Source organism: Strix aluco, chromosome 3, assembly GCF_031877795.1.
Source record: "Strix aluco isolate bStrAlu1 chromosome 3, bStrAlu1.hap1, whole genome shotgun sequence".
NCBI classification, from domain to species: Eukaryota; Metazoa; Chordata; class Aves; order Strigiformes; family Strigidae; genus Strix; species Strix aluco.
Genome location: NC_133933.1, coordinates 64,686,949 through 64,709,634, shown reverse-complemented (window position 1 = coordinate 64,709,634; position 22,686 = coordinate 64,686,949). Strand labels below are relative to the sequence as shown.

The following is a 22,686-nucleotide window of genomic DNA, read 5'->3' as shown; positions in this document are numbered from 1 at the left end:
CCACTGGAACCACATCACTCTGGTCTTGCTAATCTCACGGTGCCTCTAGACCCTGCCTTGGCCTGGCTTCTGCATCCTGAGCACAGAGTCCAAGACCAGCAATGTTTTTACCCTGCAGCAGGTGCCATCGGCAAAGCCAGGTACAGAACTGAGAGCTGCTTTGATACCTGGCAGTGGTCTATCACCAGTCAGCAGGTCACTCAGCAGTAGCTGCCGGTGCCCAGCTGCTGCCACACAGCTTAGCCCTGCACCATCGCACAGGCGGCAGGAATGCGGAGCTGATACTAGTGCTGCGCTTTCGGCAGGGGCACATGCACCATTTCTCGAGAAGCTCTTCCCTCATGCACCTCTGCCTTGAAGTGGAGTACTGCTATTTAGAAGATGCAGGGCAATGCACGTCAGGCAAAGCTGGTTACAGACAGATTGCTGGGTGCAGTAATGAGACCATGCTCACATTAGTCTGCTACTGCTTTCTGTAATGTGACAACAAAAAAGCTTAGGAGGTTATGTCCTCTAGAGTTAGTTATTAAAAGAATTTGCATATATAATATAAAGAAATAATTAAATAAAGATAATGACATTGTCTGTGAGATAAATTGTTTGAACCAAGTTGCAGATAGTTGCAGTCACCATGTGATAGACCAAAGTTTGACCTTTGGCTACCTCACCTGCACAACACCCAATAAATCCACCTCCTCAGTAACCACTTCCAAGATTTTAAAATTCCGAACAGCATCAAAGAGCCACCATTTGAAAAAGAAACTGCCAAATAATGGTTTCTTGATTTTCCCAAATGTGGAATTTCTTTCCCCAAATTATACTGGCCCAAAGCCCAGTACAAACAATATCCAGTCCTGGACCAGTGACAGATTCAGAGTCCAATGTCTTCAGGTTAGAGGGAGGATACTTAGGCTATCATGAAGTCAAAAATGTCCTTCTGTGAAAACCTTAGTGCTAGCTCTGGGAGATTGCTAGATATTCAAATTTAACATGGCACGTTCTATGTACAGATAAACTTTTCAAGTCAGTTAAAGAGATTTAGAAAACATATTGATGCAAATTCTCTTTTTGAGGCCTGTGCAATTAGACTCATGATATGGAAGGAGTTGGCTTTGCAAGGAGAGGAATACTATTTTCCATATGAGTAGAATTGTTGTAATCCATTGCTAAAATACATCTGCAAGCTTTCTTTAGTCATTTTTGTGCTAGAAATACATGAGGCTCAATGACTTTACTAGCACTTTTTCAGCATGACCTGCATAAACAGTCAACATTCATTCATAAAATTAAATCTCGGTGATACATGTGTGTGTGTATGTACAAACATTGATTTTAAGGATAATTGTAAGAGACAAGAATATATTTCTTTGCCTAGATAAACCTTTCTGCAAATAGTAGTTTAAGAAATTCTAGGGCAAGTGGTTTAGCTGGCAAAAGGCAAATAAGCTGAACAAAATATGTAGAAAAATTACTTTGCATAACATTGTCGCTCATGAGTGATCCTTGCACAGGATGTGTGTGTGTGTATGTTTCACTTTGTTAGTGGTGTGTTTTTTTAAGGATTTTGTGGAAAAAATAAACACTTGAGGTTGAAAGTAAATTGGGGTTCGCAGGGTTTGCTTGGCTGTGACTGAGTGCACAGAACCTGGGCTTTGTTTATCCTCTTGTATTTTAGAAGTCTCCTAATGGTAGTGCAGCGCACGCTGTTGGGAGCTGACAGGGGAGTTTGGGCACAGTACGGAAGGAACAGAAAGCCTAGGCTAAGGGATCCCAGCAAAAGGAGGGAGGTGACTTACCTGACCTTGCACTTTGCATGTGTTTAATGATATCTGGATACATGACATGCACTAAAAATAGTAATACTGAATTATACAAAGTTAAAGAAAATTAAACATGTAGCAATGTTGGTCTGTTTGGCAACGTGGCACTAGTTTTGCACAATTTTGCTATACTAGATGTATCATGCCCTGTTCCGTCCTGTCCCTGTCATCGTCTTGTTTCAAGTCCAAACGTCCAATATTTTGATGTATCAAGTTAAGGCATTATCTGTCCCTGCCAAACATACTGATGGATGCAAAGGAAGGACCTGTGGTGACTGAAAGAGGCCAAGAAGGAAGCAAGGATGTGTCGCCCTGGGAGATGCTGAATTAGGGCCAGGAGAGCACAGAGGGGTCGGTTGGGCTGGTAGGATGGGAGCTGTAAGGAAGCAGCTTGAAGCAGCAGGAGCTGAGATGGGAGAGTGACAGACAGCTCAGAGGGAGGCAATTGAAGAAGCCTCCAAAAGCAGAGGGGAACCAGGACAGAGGGTCGATCAAGGTAACAACTGAGAGATGCTGAAAGGGCCAAGATGTCTCAGAGCTATAAACTTGAATGAGTAGATTGGCTTTCATACCAAGTTTTTGTTACTTCTCTATACGTGCTTGCTCATCTTAGGCTGACAACCAGGAATGGAACTGAGGAATACGATGTGGTTCTTCAATCCTCCAAAGCTACCCTGCATGACCTCGAGTGAGGCATACCATCTCTATCTTGCTCTCCTGCAAAATGAGGATAGGATATCCTGCCCCTACAGATCATGGCTGCTGTGAGGGTATGTTTAGTAACACTTTTGAGGTGCTCAGGTGATTGGCACTGTGGAAATTCTATAGATAAACACCTATATATAACCTCCCTGACACTAGTACAGTCATAGGGGTGAGATCAGATTGACACTGCTATTTCAATATATAGTATGTACTGCATTTGTCAGAAACAACAAGAACAAATCTGTCAACATTAGGTATGCATGGAGAAAGTGGTAGAATTCCTGTGAAGTCAGATACACAATGTCCACTGTATTTATCTACAGAAAAGAGGGGGGTAACGTTAAAGAGGAAGTGTTAATTTTCTTTTCAAAGAACTCTACACTCTCATATTGATTGAAAATGGTTATCTCTTGTGTGTTTTGTGGCGTTATAGGGTACTGGTCTTTGTTTAGATCATGCAGTACTTCTTCCTCCCTCCAACCTACAATAACAATTAACGAGCCGTCTGTGGCTGCCTTGGAGTGCATCCTGTGCATCAGTGTGTCTCAGTTAATAGTCATAATTTCTCATTTGTAAGAGGAAAAGTGCTACCAGCGCTTTCAGTCTCAGAAGGGCTCAGACTCACTCAAGGATTCCAATTTATTATGCACCCAGCTCTGATATCCTGCTGCTCTCTTTATGGATTAGGCTGCCTCGGTGGAAGGTATCATCCTTCAGATGACACATAAATACTTTCTTGCCAGCTGTTCCTTTCTCAGAAGTTTCTCAACAAGTAAATCATAATCATGCCCCTTGTTTTACTAGTTCTGATCTGGTTCTCCACGTTACTCTGCTAGGAGCATGCAGATAATGTAGCTTTATTACTGCTATTACTCTACAAATGGTGCTGACTACAACTGTGGGGATTTTTAGGCCAATTAGTATTGGTTTCTAAGGTGAATACACCGGTAGTGATTTTAAATTAAGAGGAGTAGGCATAGATCATTTTACTAGTGTTTCTGAAAAACCTTTAATCTCGAGGTGCTGCACAAACCCCTGAGAGGTAAGAAAGAGATGCAGATTGCTTCAGTCATTCTGACATGCAGCAGCTGTTTAACAACATGTAATCTGGTTGTGAGTTCAGAAAAAAAAATAGTGAAGGGTAACATCCTACTGATGGAAACTAGATTTTATAAAGGAATTTAGAAAGACAGAAAGCAGAGGCAGCCAGCAGACGCAGCAGTTTGCACAGCAGTTTGTGCAGCAGGATGCAAAGAAGGGAGCCTCCATCAAATTCATACCAGCATAAGTCTTGGGCACAGTGGCAGTGTGCTGCAGGGCAGTTCCCCAGCAGATGTTGGAGCAGCTGCCCCTGCCAGGGCAGAGGCAGATGCAGCTTTGGGTGGCGGACACAGCCCTCCAGGTACCAGGCTGTGCAAATTCTGTGGATGAAGACCCATCTGCAGCCTCCTTGTTCCAGGGAGCATCAGCACTTCCAGGAGGCTCCCAGTCCATCCGTTAAAATGTTGGTGACATCAAAGCTGCAAGGACTCCTTTCTTGTCACTGGGCTTTCACTGACTCTTAAGAGCGTGGGCTGAATGTCACGCTGAAGCCCTCTCAGTAGACATCCACTGATACTTCCATTGAACTAAAATGTCCTATACCCTGTTGTTTTTAGTCTGATCAAATTGACTAACAAGTTGCAGTCTTCTGTTGGTTGAAGTGAATTATAAATGCGGTTTATGTGATCCTCAAATGGTTTCAACATCCCTGCAGAATTTCTGCATACTGACTGGGCATCTGAGAAAGATGCTTTTTTAGACTGAACTCCTTGTCATAAAGGTAGTTCTGGACAGTCTCTGCAGATCAGGACTGGGTGACTTGAGAAGATAACACTACCATGTTTGTGCTAAGGACAGAAGATACCAATACTAAGGCTGTCGATTTAGCACCTTTTGAAAAGCTTTAACATTCCCTTTAAAACACAGTTAAGGGAGGAGAAAAGCAAGGTTTTGATGAAAACAATGTTTAAAAAAGCAGCACTTACTGGTTAGAAGATAAAATATATCATCAGGCTTTCAAGAATAAGCACTTAATTTAAGTAAAGACTACTACAAACCTCATTCTTAATGTACCTGATTTGCATAAAATCTTTTTTTTCCAACTACCTGTTGCAGTGTACACCTAAAATGGGGAAGCACAGTCCTCCCATCAAAGCTCAACTTGTCAAGCCAAGACTACAGATGTACGGCCTATTTGTAATGTGAATTTCCAGTCTCAAGGGTCGTTAGGCACATACATACCCTGTGGGAGGTCATGTGTATTTTAAAAATACCTTTCAAAGAGTCATTAACGAGCAGAGTTTCTCTCAGGAAGCAGTGGTAGTGATTCTAGGAATTAATCCACCTGCAGCTCTCAAGGTGGCTTTTTTTGCAGTGTGTGCTAATTCAGCTTCACTCAGAGGTTGCTCCTTTAGAGTCAGTCTCCTGAGTGTTTTCTGGATCAAATTCTCCACATGATAACCTTCCTGCAAATTCCACCTGAGCTCTGTGCATCGGGCTGGTTTCTGTTTTCACGCATTGCTAGCAGCAGTTGAAGATTCGGGAGGCCAAATTTCTTCCCCACTTGTAGGTGATGTGACCTCAGGAAGCAGCGCTGTGTGGTAGACACAGAATAGGGAGGAAGTTGCAGCTTGCTGCTCTCCAGAGACCAGCACTTTCTAGCAGACCTAGCAAGCATAAATATCTGTCAAAGCTCCCTTCCCCACTAAAGGGACAGTGATGGGGTCTGAGGGGTCTGATCAGGGCAATGCTCTGGACAGGTAATGGGGGCTTACGGCCGCACTTCAACTCACAAGGTGGTCTTGGCAGATGGATCCTTCAGAGCGGGGTTAGAAACGGGTCTGAGGGTCACTGCCTTGGCACTCCAGAGAAAAAGGAGTTTGTGGCTGGAAGAACACCTTGGCAGGTAGCACTGCAGTCACGGCGGGGGGGGGGGGGGGGGGGGGGGCGTGGCCAGAATCTGACAAGGTACATTTTCTTGCAAGTAGATATAGTTACTGAGCCCAACCTAAGAGCTCCTGCTAACGGTAGGGTTCATTAGCTCCCTCACTGCTGCCCCAGCGGGGCTGGGGGCTACCCCAGCACAGGCAAAACTGTCTCACAGGAGCAGTTGGTCTCAGTGGGAGCAGAGTAAGATATCCAGGTAAAAATGCTGCTTTGCTTGTAAATAGTTAGTCCATAATAAAAGTGCTTTATTAATATAGCACTGATTACTAGTGCTAGCATAGTTTACTACTATTATAATACTATACTAGTCATTATACTCTAATTATAAATTTTCCCATTTCTTAAAGACTTTAAATGGTGCAAAATAACAACTACTGGAAAGCTGTTACAGCAGTTAATCATCCTCACCATTTAAACCTCCTTGTTACTTGAACTTCCTTGTTCCTAGTCTTTTCTCAGGTAAGCCCCTGGAGATACTTTGACAAACAAGGTGAGAAATAATGTGCTGTCCTCCAGCCTGCCAGTAACTAAAAGGGATCAGTCCCAGAGATACCAGTCAGGCATCTTCGATCAGCATGGCGTGATCTTTAACAAACAGGTCAAGGAAGCATCAACAGTATTTTCTCTCTAAACCTCAGATTCCCATTGGCCCAAGTTTATTCCAAAATCAGGTGGCAAAAACATTAGAGAGTATGAAATTTCTGGCCTCCTACAGCTTTCCCAGCCCTCATGGATCCCACTCCAAGCACATTTGACCCCTGCTCAACTTCACTAGGCTTCAGTCCAGGTACCAGTCTGATTCAGATTTGGTATTTACAGCTCCAGAATTTTAACTGGCACTGTTTGACAGAAGGTATCCCTACCTACAAAATTTCATGTTTTTTAAATTGAGGTTTTTGGAGGGGCTGAAATGTAGGAAAGGGAGATTTTATCTTGGTTGTAGTTTTGGTAAAGCATCTGAGAAAGCTTTTAAGAGTGGCAGTTTCACTAGAACATTTTAAACCAAAGTTCATACTCTGGATTTGTAAAATATCAGTGTTTGCAGGTAGCATCAACATTTGCTGTAATAAACTAAGATTAAAGATACACATCTGATTTTCTCTTTACACTTTTAATTGCACTGTACTTTTAACAGGATTTTGTATACAAACTCTTTAGTGATACAGCTCATTATCCTCTTTCCCTGCCCCCTTACCTTTAGAAGAGTGCAGAAGGGAGAATTTAGGAAAGTAATGACCTATTTTATTATATAATCACAGGAATTGGGAGGTGGGAAAGGAGAAGAGGACTCTAGATTAAGGGTTGATTGATGAAATTATTTTAACCACTTTTTAATTAGCAAGCTGTTAAGTTGTTGTCATCAGTGAAGAGTGCATCAACCAGCAGTATCTAAAGCGGTTTCAATTGAGAAATGGAGCTCACAAGCTCTGTAACCATCATCCTTACAGTGAAGAGTTAAGACTAAGTGACTGGAATACATTGTACAAGGAATATCAAGGGTGGGGTTTGGAGTTAATAGTCTTTGTTGTCTTATTTTTTTTTCTCTGAAGAGGTTATGGAGGCATGGGAGGAGACATTTGCACAGCCTCCAGCTACCCTGCTTTTGGGGCTATGCAGAGTGAGGTACTGATCTCTGTCTGAAGGCTTTTTCCATACAGATGCAAGACATACAGGTGAATCTCCAGGGCTTGCTTTGCTGTTAGTCCCTGTTAGTAGACTCTGAAGGTCCTATGCAGTTTATAGACCTCTCATCTAGTAGTGGGCACCTCTATTGCAGACTGCATGTAAAACATCTTTGTATTCCCCTGATGCTGATTTATAGTGTTTAAAGGGGTGGGGGTAGAACAAGTTGTTAAGAGATGAAGAAATTGAAAGCTCCCCTAACTGCTGTATTATCTACCTGATATTCTCCAAATGATAGTCATTAGTTACTAATGCCTTGGAAATCAGAGCAGTTATCTGATTCAAATTATGTTACATCTCTGAGACAGAGTATTTCCATTATCTTATCATTTCCCATTCAAACAATTCTTCCTTCTCCGCAGTTGTTAAAGGCTCAGACCTCACTCTGTTTCCTCTCATTTGGACCTGTTAGCCACACAAGGATATTTCTACTCCATGTCTGTCCTGTCTTCACATTGATGAAAATTGGTGTGGGTTTACAGAGTAATTATTACAAACTTACAAATCTGTCCCTCCAGCTCCCCACAGAACTACATGTGCGCATCTGATGGCAGAACGTGGCCAGTGTAAACCGTAACTTTCTTTACCAACTGGTGGTCAAATGCTTAGGGAAGGATTGAACCTGGTTTAGGGCTTAGGCTGCCTTTGCAATCCTTGCACCTGCAGACCTCCCTGTGGACTGGGCAGGAGAGTTCACAGTCACAGTCACACCACACCCCAGAGCCAAGCTCTCAACTAAAATAATTCCCTTTGTACACCAGTGATAACTTGGCCCCATGGTGGCAAGGCAGGGTAAGTTTCTGGAGTCACTGATAATGCTGGTCCTATTGAGCTGTGTATTCAGAAATGATGGGGTTTATTTCCTGGCACATTTGTTCTTCACTTATGTAGATTTTCATGCCTGCCAGCTCTCTGAAATCTAGACATCGAGTGTTGGGGGCAGGCTAGATGCAATTTTTCATGCTGCTGACATTAATTGGATGAACAGACCTTCTCAGAAGGGGCAGTGTAGGAAATATGTATGGAAAAATGACAAAATAAGGAGTTTCACGGCTAAATAAAGACAAGTGGCTGAAAATGGCTTTTACAGCTTTGGCTTTCATATGTTTCATTTGGGAATCTAAAACCATTTTGTACAACAACTAACAAATTAAGATTCACAACACCTTTCTGAAGAAGATAATTGCTCCTGTCTTACAGATGGAGGAACAGAGGTATTGAGGCTATCGTTTGAATGTATGTCCCCTGTTTTTCAAGTTCCTAGATTGAGATACATTTAAACCTAATTCTCAGAAGCATTAAATACCTCCATTTATATTCATTCATTCGGCATTGTTTGTGCATAGTCTCTGGAAATCAGATGTGTTGTCTCCTAACTTGAATGGTCAAAATAACTGAGGTGATGTGGCAAAGATCACAGAGCAACTGCAAGGCCAAACTGACTGGTACTAGGGCCCATGTCCCCTCATGCCACATCCCCTTTTTACTCACTGAGTATCTGCCTTGGATTCCTAGACAAAAGGAAAAGCATGTTCTGCTTACTTGGTTTTCCTCTGCTCTCTCAAACAATTGGATGTTACAGCAACGATATTGTTTGGGTTATTGATCAACTATAGTCATTTTACCTTGTCTTTCTACTATCAAGAAATTGTCTTCAGGTTTTTGTGATTAAGTTTCTTATTGTAGAACTAGCATGGAAATGCAGTGAGAATCATTTGTATCACCTGATTTTCCCCCGTTGTTTTGGTTTTTTCAGCATACAACAGTTTTGCCCTTTGTATTAATCGAGATGAGAACAACACATCATCAGTATCCCAGCAGGAGCTGTGGACTGGCTGCAGTGTGCACCTTCGCTGTTGGCTATATTTTATGGTAAGGGCTGTACATGCTTTGTTTTCATATTGTATTGGGGGTTTTGTACTGCTAAATTTGGGCACATATTTCATTATGGATATAATCGCTAACAGATTCACGCTGCATGCCTCGTTTGGTCCAAGACCTGGGCTTTGTCTGGTTTCCCCAGATGCTTATATTTTTAGAAAGTATATGCCAAACCTCACACAACAGGAATTTGTTGAACAATCCCATGTAAGCAGTGGTCTTTCCAAGGCTACATTTTTCAACCTTTTTTCAAGCTAAATGTTTTTCTTGGACTTTAGTTTTATTGCTTAGGGTTTTTGTTCTATCAAATAAAATTGAGAATAGGCAAATGATTTCCTGCATCAGTACTGAAGCAACAACAGAAAAGATAGAACACTGTCCTTTTTCTTTACTAGTTCATAAACTCTTTCTGTAAAATTGATTACAGAATAAGCCAGCAATCCAAACACCCTGAAGTTTGTTTTAAAAAATGCAAATGTTTGTGAAAAATTAAACTAAAACAGAAATAAGCTTTCTTACACAACATTAAATTAAGTCTTTGAGCAGTTTCTATTCAAGCACCTAACTTACATGACAGAGTTGATTTACTCTGGTCATTCTAGTATTTTATTTTTCACTAAACCTTTCTTTTATTTACAATGCTCCTGAGATACCGTATATCCTTTATCCTTTCTGCAAACATTTCATGTCCCCTGTTTACTTCTCATATTCTTTCTTCTCATCTCACAACATGCTTCCCTCAGCTAAGAGGATCTTTTCCAAAATTGTGGATAATGCTTTTTCCGCCAGTTAAGTGAGATAAAACTAATGAAAGAGGAACATGGGCTCAAGACAGTACTGTCATACTGCTTCAACTATGCAACTTGCCCCTTCGGTCCAATGAAAGAGAGGCCATTATTCGTACACATATACGCTCACAGAGTGATCATAAAATGCTAGCAATCCAGCTGAAGTGGGATGTTGTGTCCCAGGACAACAATCACATTCTGCCATTTGCTTTTATAAACATACATATGCTTCTTAAAAAATAATATTTGTAATTGTAAGATAAGGACAGCCTCATGCAAAAAGGCACATAATGATTCCTTCAGGAGGAAGTAATTTTTTTTTAAACCACATATAATAATGCATAACTGCGATATTTCTCAACCTTCCTCTGAAGGGTGCCTGGAGACAGATTGGCAGAGCTACTGTACCTGTGATCTGACCTCCTGTGGCAACTGCTGTTTTCTCAAAATCATCTGAGTAGACACATGCAGTAGTATTCAATAGGAATAGAAAATTGACACGATCCAGTTCTGCAAGTGAAATAAAACCAGAAGTGTCTTAAAATCTTCTAAGAAGCTATTATAGCATCAATGTGATACTCACATGGCTTGATCCTGCCTATGACAGTGCATCTACATTCTACACCTACAAGTACAAGGTAAAAGGAAATTGTAGGACAAGTAAACCAGGGGAAGAAGATCCTGCATTAAGAAATTAACTACTAAGCAAATACTCGGTTACAGCCTAGGTCATCTCTCTTTGCTTTTGCTGTTTATTGCTTTTGCCAGCATGCACATTATTTCCAAAATGGATAGGGCTACTCTCAAGTGACTCACCTTATTCCAAGTTGTGATTTCTCTAAAGATGATCTGAGACAATTGCTTATTCAGCCTAAAAGGTCATCCTGCTAAATTCTGCACTTAAAGCCCATTTCATAGAATACCATAGAATAGAATACCAGGTTGGAAGGGACCTCAAGGATCATTCTACTCTTATGAAAGAAGGTCTTTGGGGGACACTGGAGGCAGACACAAGCTACAGTGTGCCATCATCTGCAAGTTCTGCATGTCTTCAGCCTGCAAGTGGTATTGAAGCCTCTATCCAAGATTCGGTTGAGACTGCAAGCCAAATCTTGACTCCGTGATACCAATACAATATATCTCACTTTCACAGGTTGGGAAAATCTACTAGAAAGTATGAAAAGTGAGCATTTTTTCATCCCTCTCACTCAGAGTGTACTTGCCTTTCACAGCTGAGGTCCACTATCACAGAATCACAGAATTGTCTAGGTTGGAAAAGACCTTGAAGATCATCCAGTCCAACCATCAACCCAACATTAACAGGTCCCAACTACACCATATCCCTCAGCGCTATGTCGACCCTGCTCTTAAACACCTCCAGGGATGGGGACTCCACCACCTCCCTGGGCAGCCCATTCCAACACCTAACAACCCATTCTGTAAAGAAATGCTTCCTAATATCTAGTCTAAACCTTCTTTGGCGCAACTTGAGGCCATTCCCTCTTGTTCTATTGCTTATTACTTGGTTAAAGAGACTCATCCCCATCTCTCTGCAACCTCCTTTCAGGTAGTTGTAGAGGGCGATGAGGTCTCCCCTCAGCCTCCTCTTCTCCAGACTAAACAACCCCAGTTCCCTCAGCCGCTCCTCATACGACATGTGCTCCAGACCCTTCACCAGCTTCGTTGCCCTTCTCTGGACACGCTCGAGTAATTCAATGTCCTTTTTGTAGTGAGGGGCCCAAAACTGAACACAGTAATCAAGGTGCGGCCTCACCAGTACCGAGTACAGGGGTAAGATCACTTCCCTGTCCCTGCTGGCCACGCTATTTCTGATACAAGCCAGGATACCATTGGCCTTCTTGGCCACCTGGGCACACTGCTGGCTCATGTTCAGCCGGCTGTCAATCAACACCCCCAGGTCCCTCTCTGACTGGCAGCTCTCCAGCCACTCCTCCCCAAGCCTGTAGCGCTGCTGGGGGTTGTTGTGGCCCAAGTGCAGCACCCGGCATTTGGCCTTATTGAAACTCCTACAGTTGGCCTTAGCCCATCGCTCCAGCCTGTCCAGATCTCTCTGCAGAGCCTCCCTACCCTCGAGCCGATCAACACTCCCACCCAACTTGGTGTCATCTGCAAACTTACTGAGGGTGCACTCGATCCCCTCATCTAGATCATCAATAAAGATGTTAAACAGGAGTGGCCCCAAAACCAAGCCCTGGGGGACACCACTCGTGACCAGCCTCCAACTGGATTTAACTCCGTTCACCACAACTCTTTGGGCCCGGCCATCCAGCCAGTTTTTTACCCAGCAAAGTGTGCGCTCATCCAAGCCACGAGCAGCCAGTTTTGCCAGGAGAATGCTGTGGGAAACGGTGTCAAAGACCTTACTGAAGTCAAGGTAGACAACATCCACAGCCTTTCCCTCATCCAATAAGCGGATCGCCCTGTTATCTTCCTGCTGCTAAGTCTGACCACAATGAAGTAGAGACCTTAGTCACTCTGAGGGTTTGGAATTACTTAATTTGGATTTGCTGCCCTTGTTGGTGTACCATTTGACCCATCAAGGTTAGCACAGTGCATTAAAATGAGACTACACATGCAAATGGCCTAGTTACATACAGTCTGGTGGAACTTTCTTACTTTGTACCTTTGGTTGTGCACAGATCGCCTGCTGGGGCTTAGTTCTTGGTTTATGTCTTTTTACCTAGAAGTTAGGAATATGCCACTTAAGAATTTGTCCTCACTGCATCATTTTTCCCTCAGCAGAAGTGTTTTCACTGCAACTCTCTCAGTATAAAGTGGAGATAGTTGCTAATCAGATGTCTGCATTTTGCCCTTGAATTTTGAACTCTCTCCCCATCTCAGCTGAAACTTTTTTGCCATGCTACATGATTTGTGTATCATGTTGCACTTTGTACTGTGAAGGAGCATACAGGAGGATATTGTTTAAGTTTGATTCTGTTAATGCATTTTTTTCAACTCCAACTAGAGGAGAGTTTCTGGTTTATTTCATATGTGGATTAATCTTTCACATATGAAAGAGGTGGTGGAATAGTAAGCTTTTATTATATATATTTGATAAATGAGAAAACAGGCAAACAATTCTGAATAGAATCACTGAAGTTGGAGGAACATAGCTAAATAACTTGATATCCCCTAATCATTATTCAGAGACACGTTACTTGAGAAATATCCTTTCCTGAAGAGTAAACCCTTTTTTTTTTTTCACATTCTCTCCCTTCAGTCAGAGAGCATTTGAGTAGGCACACTTAGCTCATGTGCTCTCTGTGAGGGGGAGCTCTTCCTTGCTCTTAAGGAACTGTGCCCAGGCAGAGCATTCACAGACTTGCATTGCCTGCTGCAGACCATACATGGACTTTCAGGATCAAGGCCATGGGATAAGATGGGAAAGGCCAATTGGCTTTATTTAGCATGGCTTGTAAAGGTCACAATTTGTATTGAATTGTTAAATCTAGACACTGCTAAGAAAACCCAAGAGCTTGCCAGTACTACCAGAAAAGACTGCCAGTGGGTGTATGGAGTTGGTTGTCAAGGAACAGAAAAGAGCCAGAAATGTGTTGCTCCTTGTAATAAGAATGACCTCATGGTAACTAATATCAGAGCCTAATATGTCCTTAAAATAAACTGAGACAAATACGTTTATTTAAAGTGGTTTTCTTGTTCCCTCTGCTTTTGAGCGCTTGAGGATGCCAAAAAACCAGACCCTAAGAACTCTGACTCCACTGCTCTAGTCATGCTGGGCTACGTGTTTGGGAGCAAAAGACTTGATCTGCTCTCTTGTTGCTGTCTCAGATCCACTAGAAGTTGCCTCCACATGTGCCAAGCTTGGACTTGTTTCATTCCTTCATTTTTTGATAAAGCTATTTAAAGAGCTCAGGTGCCTTTAAACTTTCATTTGAAAATAAAGTTTCTCTTGAAGTGACTTTAGGAGAGTTCTGTAGATTTGCCAAGGGAGAGCGTTTAGATGGAGCGATTTGCTGAATTCCTCTTGAACAAATTTAAGAAAGGAATGTACACTGAGAAGTTGGAATTAATTTGAGATCAATGCTGTCAGCCTTGCTGTAGGATTTCCACTAGCAATTCTCCATAGAAGGAGAGGAAGATCAGAAAGAGCAGATGTTGGCAAAGGGGTGAGGGTGCAGACTGCTGGGACAAACCTTGACATTCAGAGAGGGAAGGCTGGAGAGTTAGAATGTGAAGCTTGGTGGGAATTGACATCCGTATCGATAAGGAAGGGCAGGATTGAGAAACCACAATTGGTTGGTTGCTGGTGCCAGTGGAGCAGGAGAGACAGCGTGGCTGTGCTAGGGTGTGCTGAGGGTCTGTATGTAGGGAGGGGGTCACGAGTGCTTTTGGAAGTGAGCATTGGCGACAGAGGTTCAGTAGAGATCAGAGGAAGCAGTGGTTGGGGAAAAAGTCCTTGAGGCAAGTAAAAGAGATGAACTAGAGCCATGGGTTAAAAGAGAAATGGTTAAGCAAATGTGCAGCTCACAGGTCAGCAGCTTGAAAGCTGAAATCATGCAAGTAAGTGAGAAAAGCTGGGAGGGGGAGAGAGAGAGACAGGATTTGAAATCAGAGTGGAAGGCTGATGGAGAGGTGGGTGATAGATGAGACAATGCAGAGGAGGAGAAAAGAGTTGGAGCCAGAGCTACTCAGAACAGGAAAGAGTAGGAAGAAATAGAAGCAGCAGAAATAGGCCAGGAGAAGATTAGCGTCCCCTGTACCTGACCCAGAAGGAGGGTGGGAGAGCAGAAGTGCGTTCAGCGAGAGAAGGCTGCATGGATCCTCAGCCTGTTAGGTCTGACATAGTCATTATGGACTGTTACATTCTGGCTCCCCGCCACCTCTACATCCTCCAATGTTTCAGTCAAAGCAACAGTACAATCACAGATAACATGCATGGATAATACATTCTCACTTGCTTGTGCAGCTCCTTAAAATATAGCTCAAGAAGGCATAGCAACCATTACTATATTTAAAATGAAATATTATTTATCGAAATAGATGACTTGCAAAGATGACAACACCTTGCAGCGAATGTGCAGAGTTTCTGTCATTCTAACTACCTGTACATAAACACAAATTTCTGCTAAGCTTTTCTCATCCCAAAGGGTGCCAGCACCATGTCATGCTGAGTATGTTTTGCATGTGACATTATTTGCAGCTGCAGTTTTCCAGGACTTGTCTTGTTCTGACTGCATAAGCCACTCCATACCAGTAGCACAGTCCTATGACCCACATATTGTTCAGCACCACTCAGATCAATGGAGAAGAATCCAGTGTAAGAAACTGGAACAAGACTGGATTATTGCAGTTATTTCCTAACTGGTGACACTTTATTGAACTTATTTTTTAGTCTTTAAAATTTCTAAACAATGTGCATTCCTGGTGTAGGTGACTTAGGCCTGGCTGGCTGGTATTATAAGAAGCCCAGCATCTGAATGTGGCTGAGATCTTAACTATTCTGATTAGATGCAGAACAAGCTGCTCTATGTTTTGGGGGAGCAGAGGGGAGGAAAAAAATCATCAGGATTTATGATAATGTGCCTCACATCAGTCAGTATTAGAATCCAAAAGTAGAACAGATTTAGTGTGGGTCATTGAGTTCCTGCCTCTGAAAGCACAGGGTTGGTCCCTACTCTATAACCACAAATGATTTGTTCCTTCAAGTTTTGAATGACTCAGCTGCTGTAAGCCCATCACCTCCTTTGGGAGACATTCCACAATTTAATAGTTCTGGGTAAAGTTCTCACTTTCTGTGGAAAAGGAAGAGAGTGATGCTAGAAAAGATCATGAAATACAAGTGTAGAAAATGCCCGTGTTCTGTTGTTTGGTAAAGAGTAGCCACAAGAGGAACTGGCCTAGGATTTGTTCAGGACCAAAGATTCAGCCTTCCTTTCTGCCAGTCACTGGAATCCCGAATGGCACAAGAGATGTGGAAAAGGATTTGCTACTGCAGGAAGTAACAACTGCCGTAGTAGATCAGAGTAGTCATGTATCCAGGCTCTAGCTGTAGCTAAAGTCAGATGCTTCAGAAGAAGATTAGCAGGCCATTTTGGAATTACCAGCCTATAAGGGAAATTTTCTTCCAAAACCTGTGTCAAGAAGTAGATGCTTGGATCCTTCAGTCTTGATGATTTATATGCTTTGTACTCTTTGAATTTAAGCATAACATTGCTCCTACAGTCTTCTGACTTCAGAAGCGTGTTGAGAGTTGCATGATACAGCCCAGAGAAGAGGAGTGGACTAACTAGACTTCCACGCTTGTATAATTCAAAATTTTTTTTTAATATCTTGATTTCAGTGATATATCACTGAAAGATAGGGTAGAGCATTCCAGAGGTTAATTAGGTATCATGCAGAAAGATATTTCCATTATCAGATTTTAATTTCTTGTCTCTGAGATCTGTTGAAGTGCTTCTTCTATTATGAGGAAGAGCACTGGGAGGTCTTCAGCCATTTTACGACATGCATTACTATTCTGTGTCCTCTCATTCACTGCTCTTGAAAAGTTACACAGCCCCTCATCTAGTAGATCCTGTTCCTAGAACACATAGTACTGAGTGTTATTCAGCTTCAGATTTTGCTGAAGGACTCAACTCAGGCAGAAAATGGGTGGAGACTCTCAGAGCTCAGACCACAACGTGCCACCAAGCTGTGATGTCTGTGAGAGTATATGCAAACTCCTGTAGCTGAAAGCAGCCATCATGAAGGAGCATCCATTTTCTGCAACATGTCTCCCATTACAAAACCTTTCAGGTGTCATACTTATCTGCCATTATATCCATATGTTGAGCTTGCTTCCACCAGGACTAAGTTTTACAGATGATGTTGTAACAGGTGCAGTACTCAAAGCAACAGGTAGAGCACATGTGAACCACATAGTTCCAACAATTTTTTGTAGTTACTTTTTCTCATTAACAAAAGATCTATAGCCAACGAATAAATGTACATGTATCTTTTCTGCATAGTTTTCATTGCCTTCTGATGACTTTGATAGGAGAGATATGCAACATCTACTGTATACTAGAAGTGAAAAACAGCTACAAAGTCAAATTTTTGACAGATTTTTTAAAAAAGAAGCAATATTGTGTGCCTTCAGATCGCTTTTTCTGATTTCTACACCAGCTGGTTGAAAATTTCTGAAAATCACCACTTTTTTTAACAGACATTTTAATTTGAATACAATGTGTGAATATTTCCATTCCTTCTTTTCTTACCAGTTCTAACAAATGGCTAAATTAGCTTGATGACCTGTAACACATTCATTTTTGAAAACACTCGATTATGTCTACATGGGCTGCCATGGAAGCAAAACACAGGGAGGTTCAAGTTAATTTTATCTTTTCAAAAGTAGCCGGTCCAGTTTTAGTTTAAACTTTTTCTCCTCAGTTTATTTTTATCTAAACGACCCATTTTTTATACCTGTTCAGTAACAGGGTCTTAAATTGGATCTAGATTTGCACTCCTAAGTAAACCTTAATGCATGCTCCCCTGTGCTTATCTAATAATGAGGTTGGACAGCAATAATGACTACTAGAATTGCAACGTTGAAGGCATTCATTAACATCAGTAATCAGCAATCTTGTGTGGAAGCTTTATGCCTATGGTTGATCAGCCCTTTATTGTGCGGCATGGAGATAGCTTGTATTCAAGCAGGAATGAACCCATTAAGAAAGGCCATCAGGTGAGGTTTCCATGGCAGCAGTCGTCCCTTTGCTGCTCCCGTTTGTGGTATAGACAATGCAGGAATAGTCAGTATGTCACTGCTCAGTGGAGAGAAGGCTAATACTACTCCATCCCAATGTAGTGAGCAGCATGGTACAGCTCATTTAAGGAAGATCAGGTGGGTTTGTGACCATTGTCTCCCAAGTGGCACTTGGTACCTCTCGTGCTCAAAGCATGAGTTCCTACAGTGTGGCTGCACCAGGGGCAGGCATACAACAGCTATGCTGAATGCATGAACAGTGTCACCAAGCAATGAATGGAATGGGCTCCTGTGCTGGACAGCAGAAAGCAGAGTGCATGAGCTGTACTCACGGACTCTGAACTAACTAGAGATCTCTGACATTCAGGAGCTCATCAGTGACTCATTGGTTGGAGTCACTGATGAGCATAAATGCGTTCTAATAAATGCCACTTCTACTTGGTTCATGAAGTTGGCTACTCAGGCGCAGTTTAGAAGATCCCTTGAGAAGTCCCTCTGTGAAGGTGCTTTATAGTGCTGGGCAGTTTCACACCAGAGAAAACAAGTGAAAAAGAAGCACTGGCTTTTTTCAAGCTTTTTCCTTGGAGCTTGTTTTTCACAGAATCATCATGAAAGCAAATGAAACTGAAAAACATTAGGCAATACTAGACACTCCTTGCTAAGTCAGCCTGGGAGTAGAGGACATCCCGTTACCTTCTACCCAACTGTCCTGTCTTTTTCTTTGATCAAGAGGAACGTGGTATATAACCCTGTTACCATGGGTTACACGGGAACCATTTATTTTTTCACAGATACCTTTATCTTGTCAGGTTAATTCTGGCATGGAGGAATGTTGTGGAAAATAACTGTAAAGTACAGAGATCATTTTCCATATGTGAACTCATTTGGAGAAAGCGGTTTTAATCTGCATTTAGATCGTGCAGATTAATTTACTGACACATGTAAATTCCTACATGAAGTGTCCAACTGTTAAGGGTTTGGCTGTAATAAAAGCTTTTCTAAGGAGGAGGGAAGCTATGACAACCATGTACATTTCCAGGGTGATAGAGAATCGTTAAACAGGGATTCTGTACTCTCTGTGTGACAGGCATTTATGGTAACAGTTTTGGGTGGACTTCTGTGTCTCTGCCCTTCAGGAGCCTATGACTATTGATCTAGTGATCAAAAGCCTTCCTTAAACAAACAGAAGTATCAGCAAGTGAAGCAAATCATACGGACGTGGAAAACCCCATCAGTAATAGTCCGTGCAGCAGCTGAGTCTTTTGTAGTTGTGCTTCACTGTGAGCTTTTCTGTCAAATTGCTGGGTCAGAAAGGAAGAGATTTACATTATTGAAGAGAGCCTAGCACCTCACGGGCCCCAGCCTGTCTCCTCTGAGCACTGTTCCCGGTTACCCTCCATGATGTTTGCTCAGTTGTTTGGCAGCATTTGCCTTTCTTAGCTTCCACCTACTGGAATGTGTGGACTCACTCTGCTCCCTCTGACTTCACCATTCATCACATCAGATCTCAATGCAAAAACTGTCCCTTCAGAGGTTACACATGTCCACTGCAGTCACACGCAGCAAAACCACGTACCTGGAGTGCTTCATCAGGATGCACTGCAGTAAAGCTGACACCGCCTCCTGGGGTAGTGTACCAACAATCTCCACTGTAGCTGAATGCTAAAAATCTCTGTCACCAGCAAACCACCTTTCTTTTCCTTGACTGTATATTGAGTGTGGAGTTGGGCAGAATTTCACTGATGAGGTGGTTTCTTTTTTTTTTAAAGTGTTTATCCTATCTAGAGGAAAATTATTACATCCCAAATGATACCAGGTAACTGAAAGAAAAGGAGGAACAACCTAAAACACAGGTGCTGAAGAAATTATTTTCTCAAAGAGAAGCTGAGCCATGTGTTTCTGCAAACCCAAAAACTGACACATTTGCCAGGTGTAGCAAGAAGCAGCAAAAACTCACAAACGTGTACAAAATGAAAGAAGGATGCCGCAGAAAGCAGAGAGTTGGGCTGTATAGGAGAGGTTGAGAACCCTGAATGCTCTTTGGATAAAGAACTTGCTTGAAACAGAGGGTGCTGCAAGAAACAGGGGTGTGTATTCCTCATAAATATAAATGCAGCAAGGAAATACCTGCCTACGTCAGAACATGACAATTGGCCAACTGTTCATACTAAATTTAAGACAAAGCAGTAAGAATGTGGGAGATCAGTCATAGTTTCATCATTTGTGATTTCTGTTCTGAGTGGATGTCATCCAGGTGCTCCAGTTCAGTTCCAACTTGCAGTCCTTTCAAATAATTGCTTTTCAGGTTACAGTAGCTAAGCCTATAGCCCAAGCTACTTTTGAAAAACAGGGTTGTAAAAGTCAGTACTTGTTATTTCTGTTTTGTTTCAGGGTGTGCTGGATTCACCACGTTACAGGAGTGTGGGTGTACCCGCTTCTTGAGCACCTCAGCCCAGGTGTCAAAATAATCTTTTTTGCAGCTGTTACTATAATAATTAACGTATTCTACTTGGTGGGAGAGGTCCTGAACAACTACATCTGGGATACCCAAAAATGTGAGTATTGTTTTAGGAATGAAGTACACTGTTGGGACTTGAGCATGCTCCCCTGAAAGTTGAGAAGGTTTTAAGCTGGCTAAAACAAAGGAGAATGACAGAAGTTCCACTGAGATGTCTTGCTTGCTTGCTCTTAAAAGCAGCTGGATGAACGGAATGGCTGCTGGAGAGCTTGATGAGCTATGAATATGGGGGGTTTTTTATTACTTTCAATACTAATTCAAGAGCTGTTGGCAATTAACTGAGAGGTTTACAAGCCACTTATTACCTATTAAATGCAACTAGAATAAAGTATCATTCTGTAGGAATGCTGTTAACAGTAAGCTTAGACTTAGAAATAAAAATATATTCTTCTAGTATTTTCAGGTATAAGGTGTCTTCTGCTTATAAATTTACTTAAGGAAGATGAATATGTTCATGTCAGTAAAGTAATAGGAATGAAATATCACCTTAGTGCAGGGTAAACATAACTGTGCAGACTCTACATCATCTACCCTGCCTAGGCCTAGGCCACCCATTGCTGAGTAGAGAAAAAGGGAAAATAAGACAAACACAAGATTAAAAGTAGGCTCCTTTAATTATGAAATATGTTTTTCATTTATCAAATTGCCTGAAATAAGCAAATAACATTCATAATCGCTGCAGTGACAAATCACAACTGGAGTGAAATCCATGCTCCATGGGAACTCTGTCATTACATCGTTGGCTCCATAACACGTTTGGACCATATGAATAGCCTGTATGCCCTTGTGGGAGACTTAGTGTGTGCTGATTAATACACTGTAAATTCACATGGTAGTTTATTACACACACAAATCTCTTAACAAGTCCTCCAGTACTAGGTATAACCTAATGCCAGAAGCTCAAAGCAGTTTTATTTGCCATTTGCTCATATTAGCACCCAGGTATAAAGTGTCTTTTTGCTCTAGAACCAGCAATCACGGTCACAGTGTTCAAGTCTGATTTTCAGTCCTCAGTTTGATGTCACATTCACATCTATTTAACTTATTTAATTCAGGAAAGAAGTTTCTAAAAATGTCAGCCACAAGGAATAACGTCACTTCACCTAAGTCCTGTATGAAGAATAATAATGTGAAGAATCACATGTTCTCACAAAGTCCATGAATAAGTAAATGGTGGAAAATCTCCCACACTATTTATTCCACAGTAGGCGTAACAAAACCCCTGGTTCTTGTGACCCTTCACCCTAGAGGAGCTAATGTCAATCAGGTCATTCTTCCAACCTCTTCCAAGGTTCACCATGGCCTTATTATCCTCTCCATCATTTCCTTGATATAGTTAAAGAATATTGATCCAAAGTCCTTTGTGGCTCAAGCACTTGCAAACCAGAAAATGCTGTGAGTCACCTGCTGGTTTGCTGTGCTTGAAACACTTTGTCTAAACCTAACCTGAAGCATATGGCAGGCACACCACAAACAGCAGAGATGTAAAATAATGCCAGTCTGTCACCATGCGAGACCTGGGAAAATATTATTTGAAAACTGTACATTTAAAAGGGGCTTTTGATCAGTAAGCTTGCAAATCAAAGCAGTCTGCTACGAGAAGATTTCTGGGGTGAGAGGGGGTTGTTTTGGGTTTGGAGTTTTTTCCTTTTCCTCTGGAGATGAATTAATAAAACCTCACTACTGACAAAATGATTTGCAGTTAGTTTTTCCAAGTTAAACCACAAACATGGTAGGCAAGGAAAAATTTGCCCTTTGTACAAGCCAGTGTCTGTCCACAGTTTTGAGGGTAGATCTGCATTCCTGCCAAGCTGTTTGATGCATCTGCAGTAGAGTGCTTCGGAAGAAGGGAAAGACACTCTTTTAAAAAGGCAAATAAAACAGCTCATTTAAAACTATTGGAAAAGTTCCTTCCAGCAGAAAGCAGAAGACTCAAGATTGGCTCTGGAGCAGCCTTGTAAACCCACTGTAATCTTTTGGACCCGGCCTCTTGTTTTGGTTGTTAAACCTTTCAACTGTGGCTCTTCCATTACATTGGTTTGCCAGCAACACCCAGGGCCATTGTACTTGGGCTGCTGGCAATGCACAGACCCATTTGTTTCTGTGTTGCTTCTTTCAGCAAGGCAGCTCTGCAGTTGTGCTTTCTAACTGCAGATGGGTCTTATTGTTTCCCACACTGGAATTAATTAACTATGTTTTTAAAGTGACTTTCGGTGTACCTACCATCTACGCATATATTGCATTAGCAGGTGATCTTACTTGTGACTGAATTTTCCTCTCAGCATTCTCAAATATTGTTTCTCTTTTGCCTTCAGTCCTCAGAAGTCTTTCTTTTCCAGCATGCAGGAGGCCTGAAAACCTCCAAAAGAAATATTTGTATTTGAGATGTCTGGCAGAGAGGGCTTAGTCAGAAGAACAATACTTTTGTCAGATACCAATAGTAATTCATTGTCCAGGAACAGGCATATGAAATAGCTGAATGTTTTCATTGCCAGAAAAAACACAATCTGCTGCCCGGCCCAGACTTTGCTCAGCATAGAAAAGAGACAAGTCCTGCAGCAAGGATAATTTCTCTAA

General features: G+C 41.9%; 1 protein-coding gene across 1 annotated transcript in view; it reads left to right on the top strand.

Annotated features, from left to right (window-relative positions):
* The window catches only part of AIG1 (androgen induced 1), a 129,224-nt gene that overhangs the window by 105,246 nt on the left and 1,292 nt on the right, over positions 1-22,686 (top strand). The window contains exons 4-5 of the mRNA XM_074818897.1: positions 8,953-9,068; positions 19,983-20,146. Of these exons, the coding sequence (XP_074674998.1) occupies positions 8,953-9,068; positions 19,983-20,146 (280 nt within the window). The remainder of the gene's footprint in view (positions 1-8,952; positions 9,069-19,982; positions 20,147-22,686) is intronic.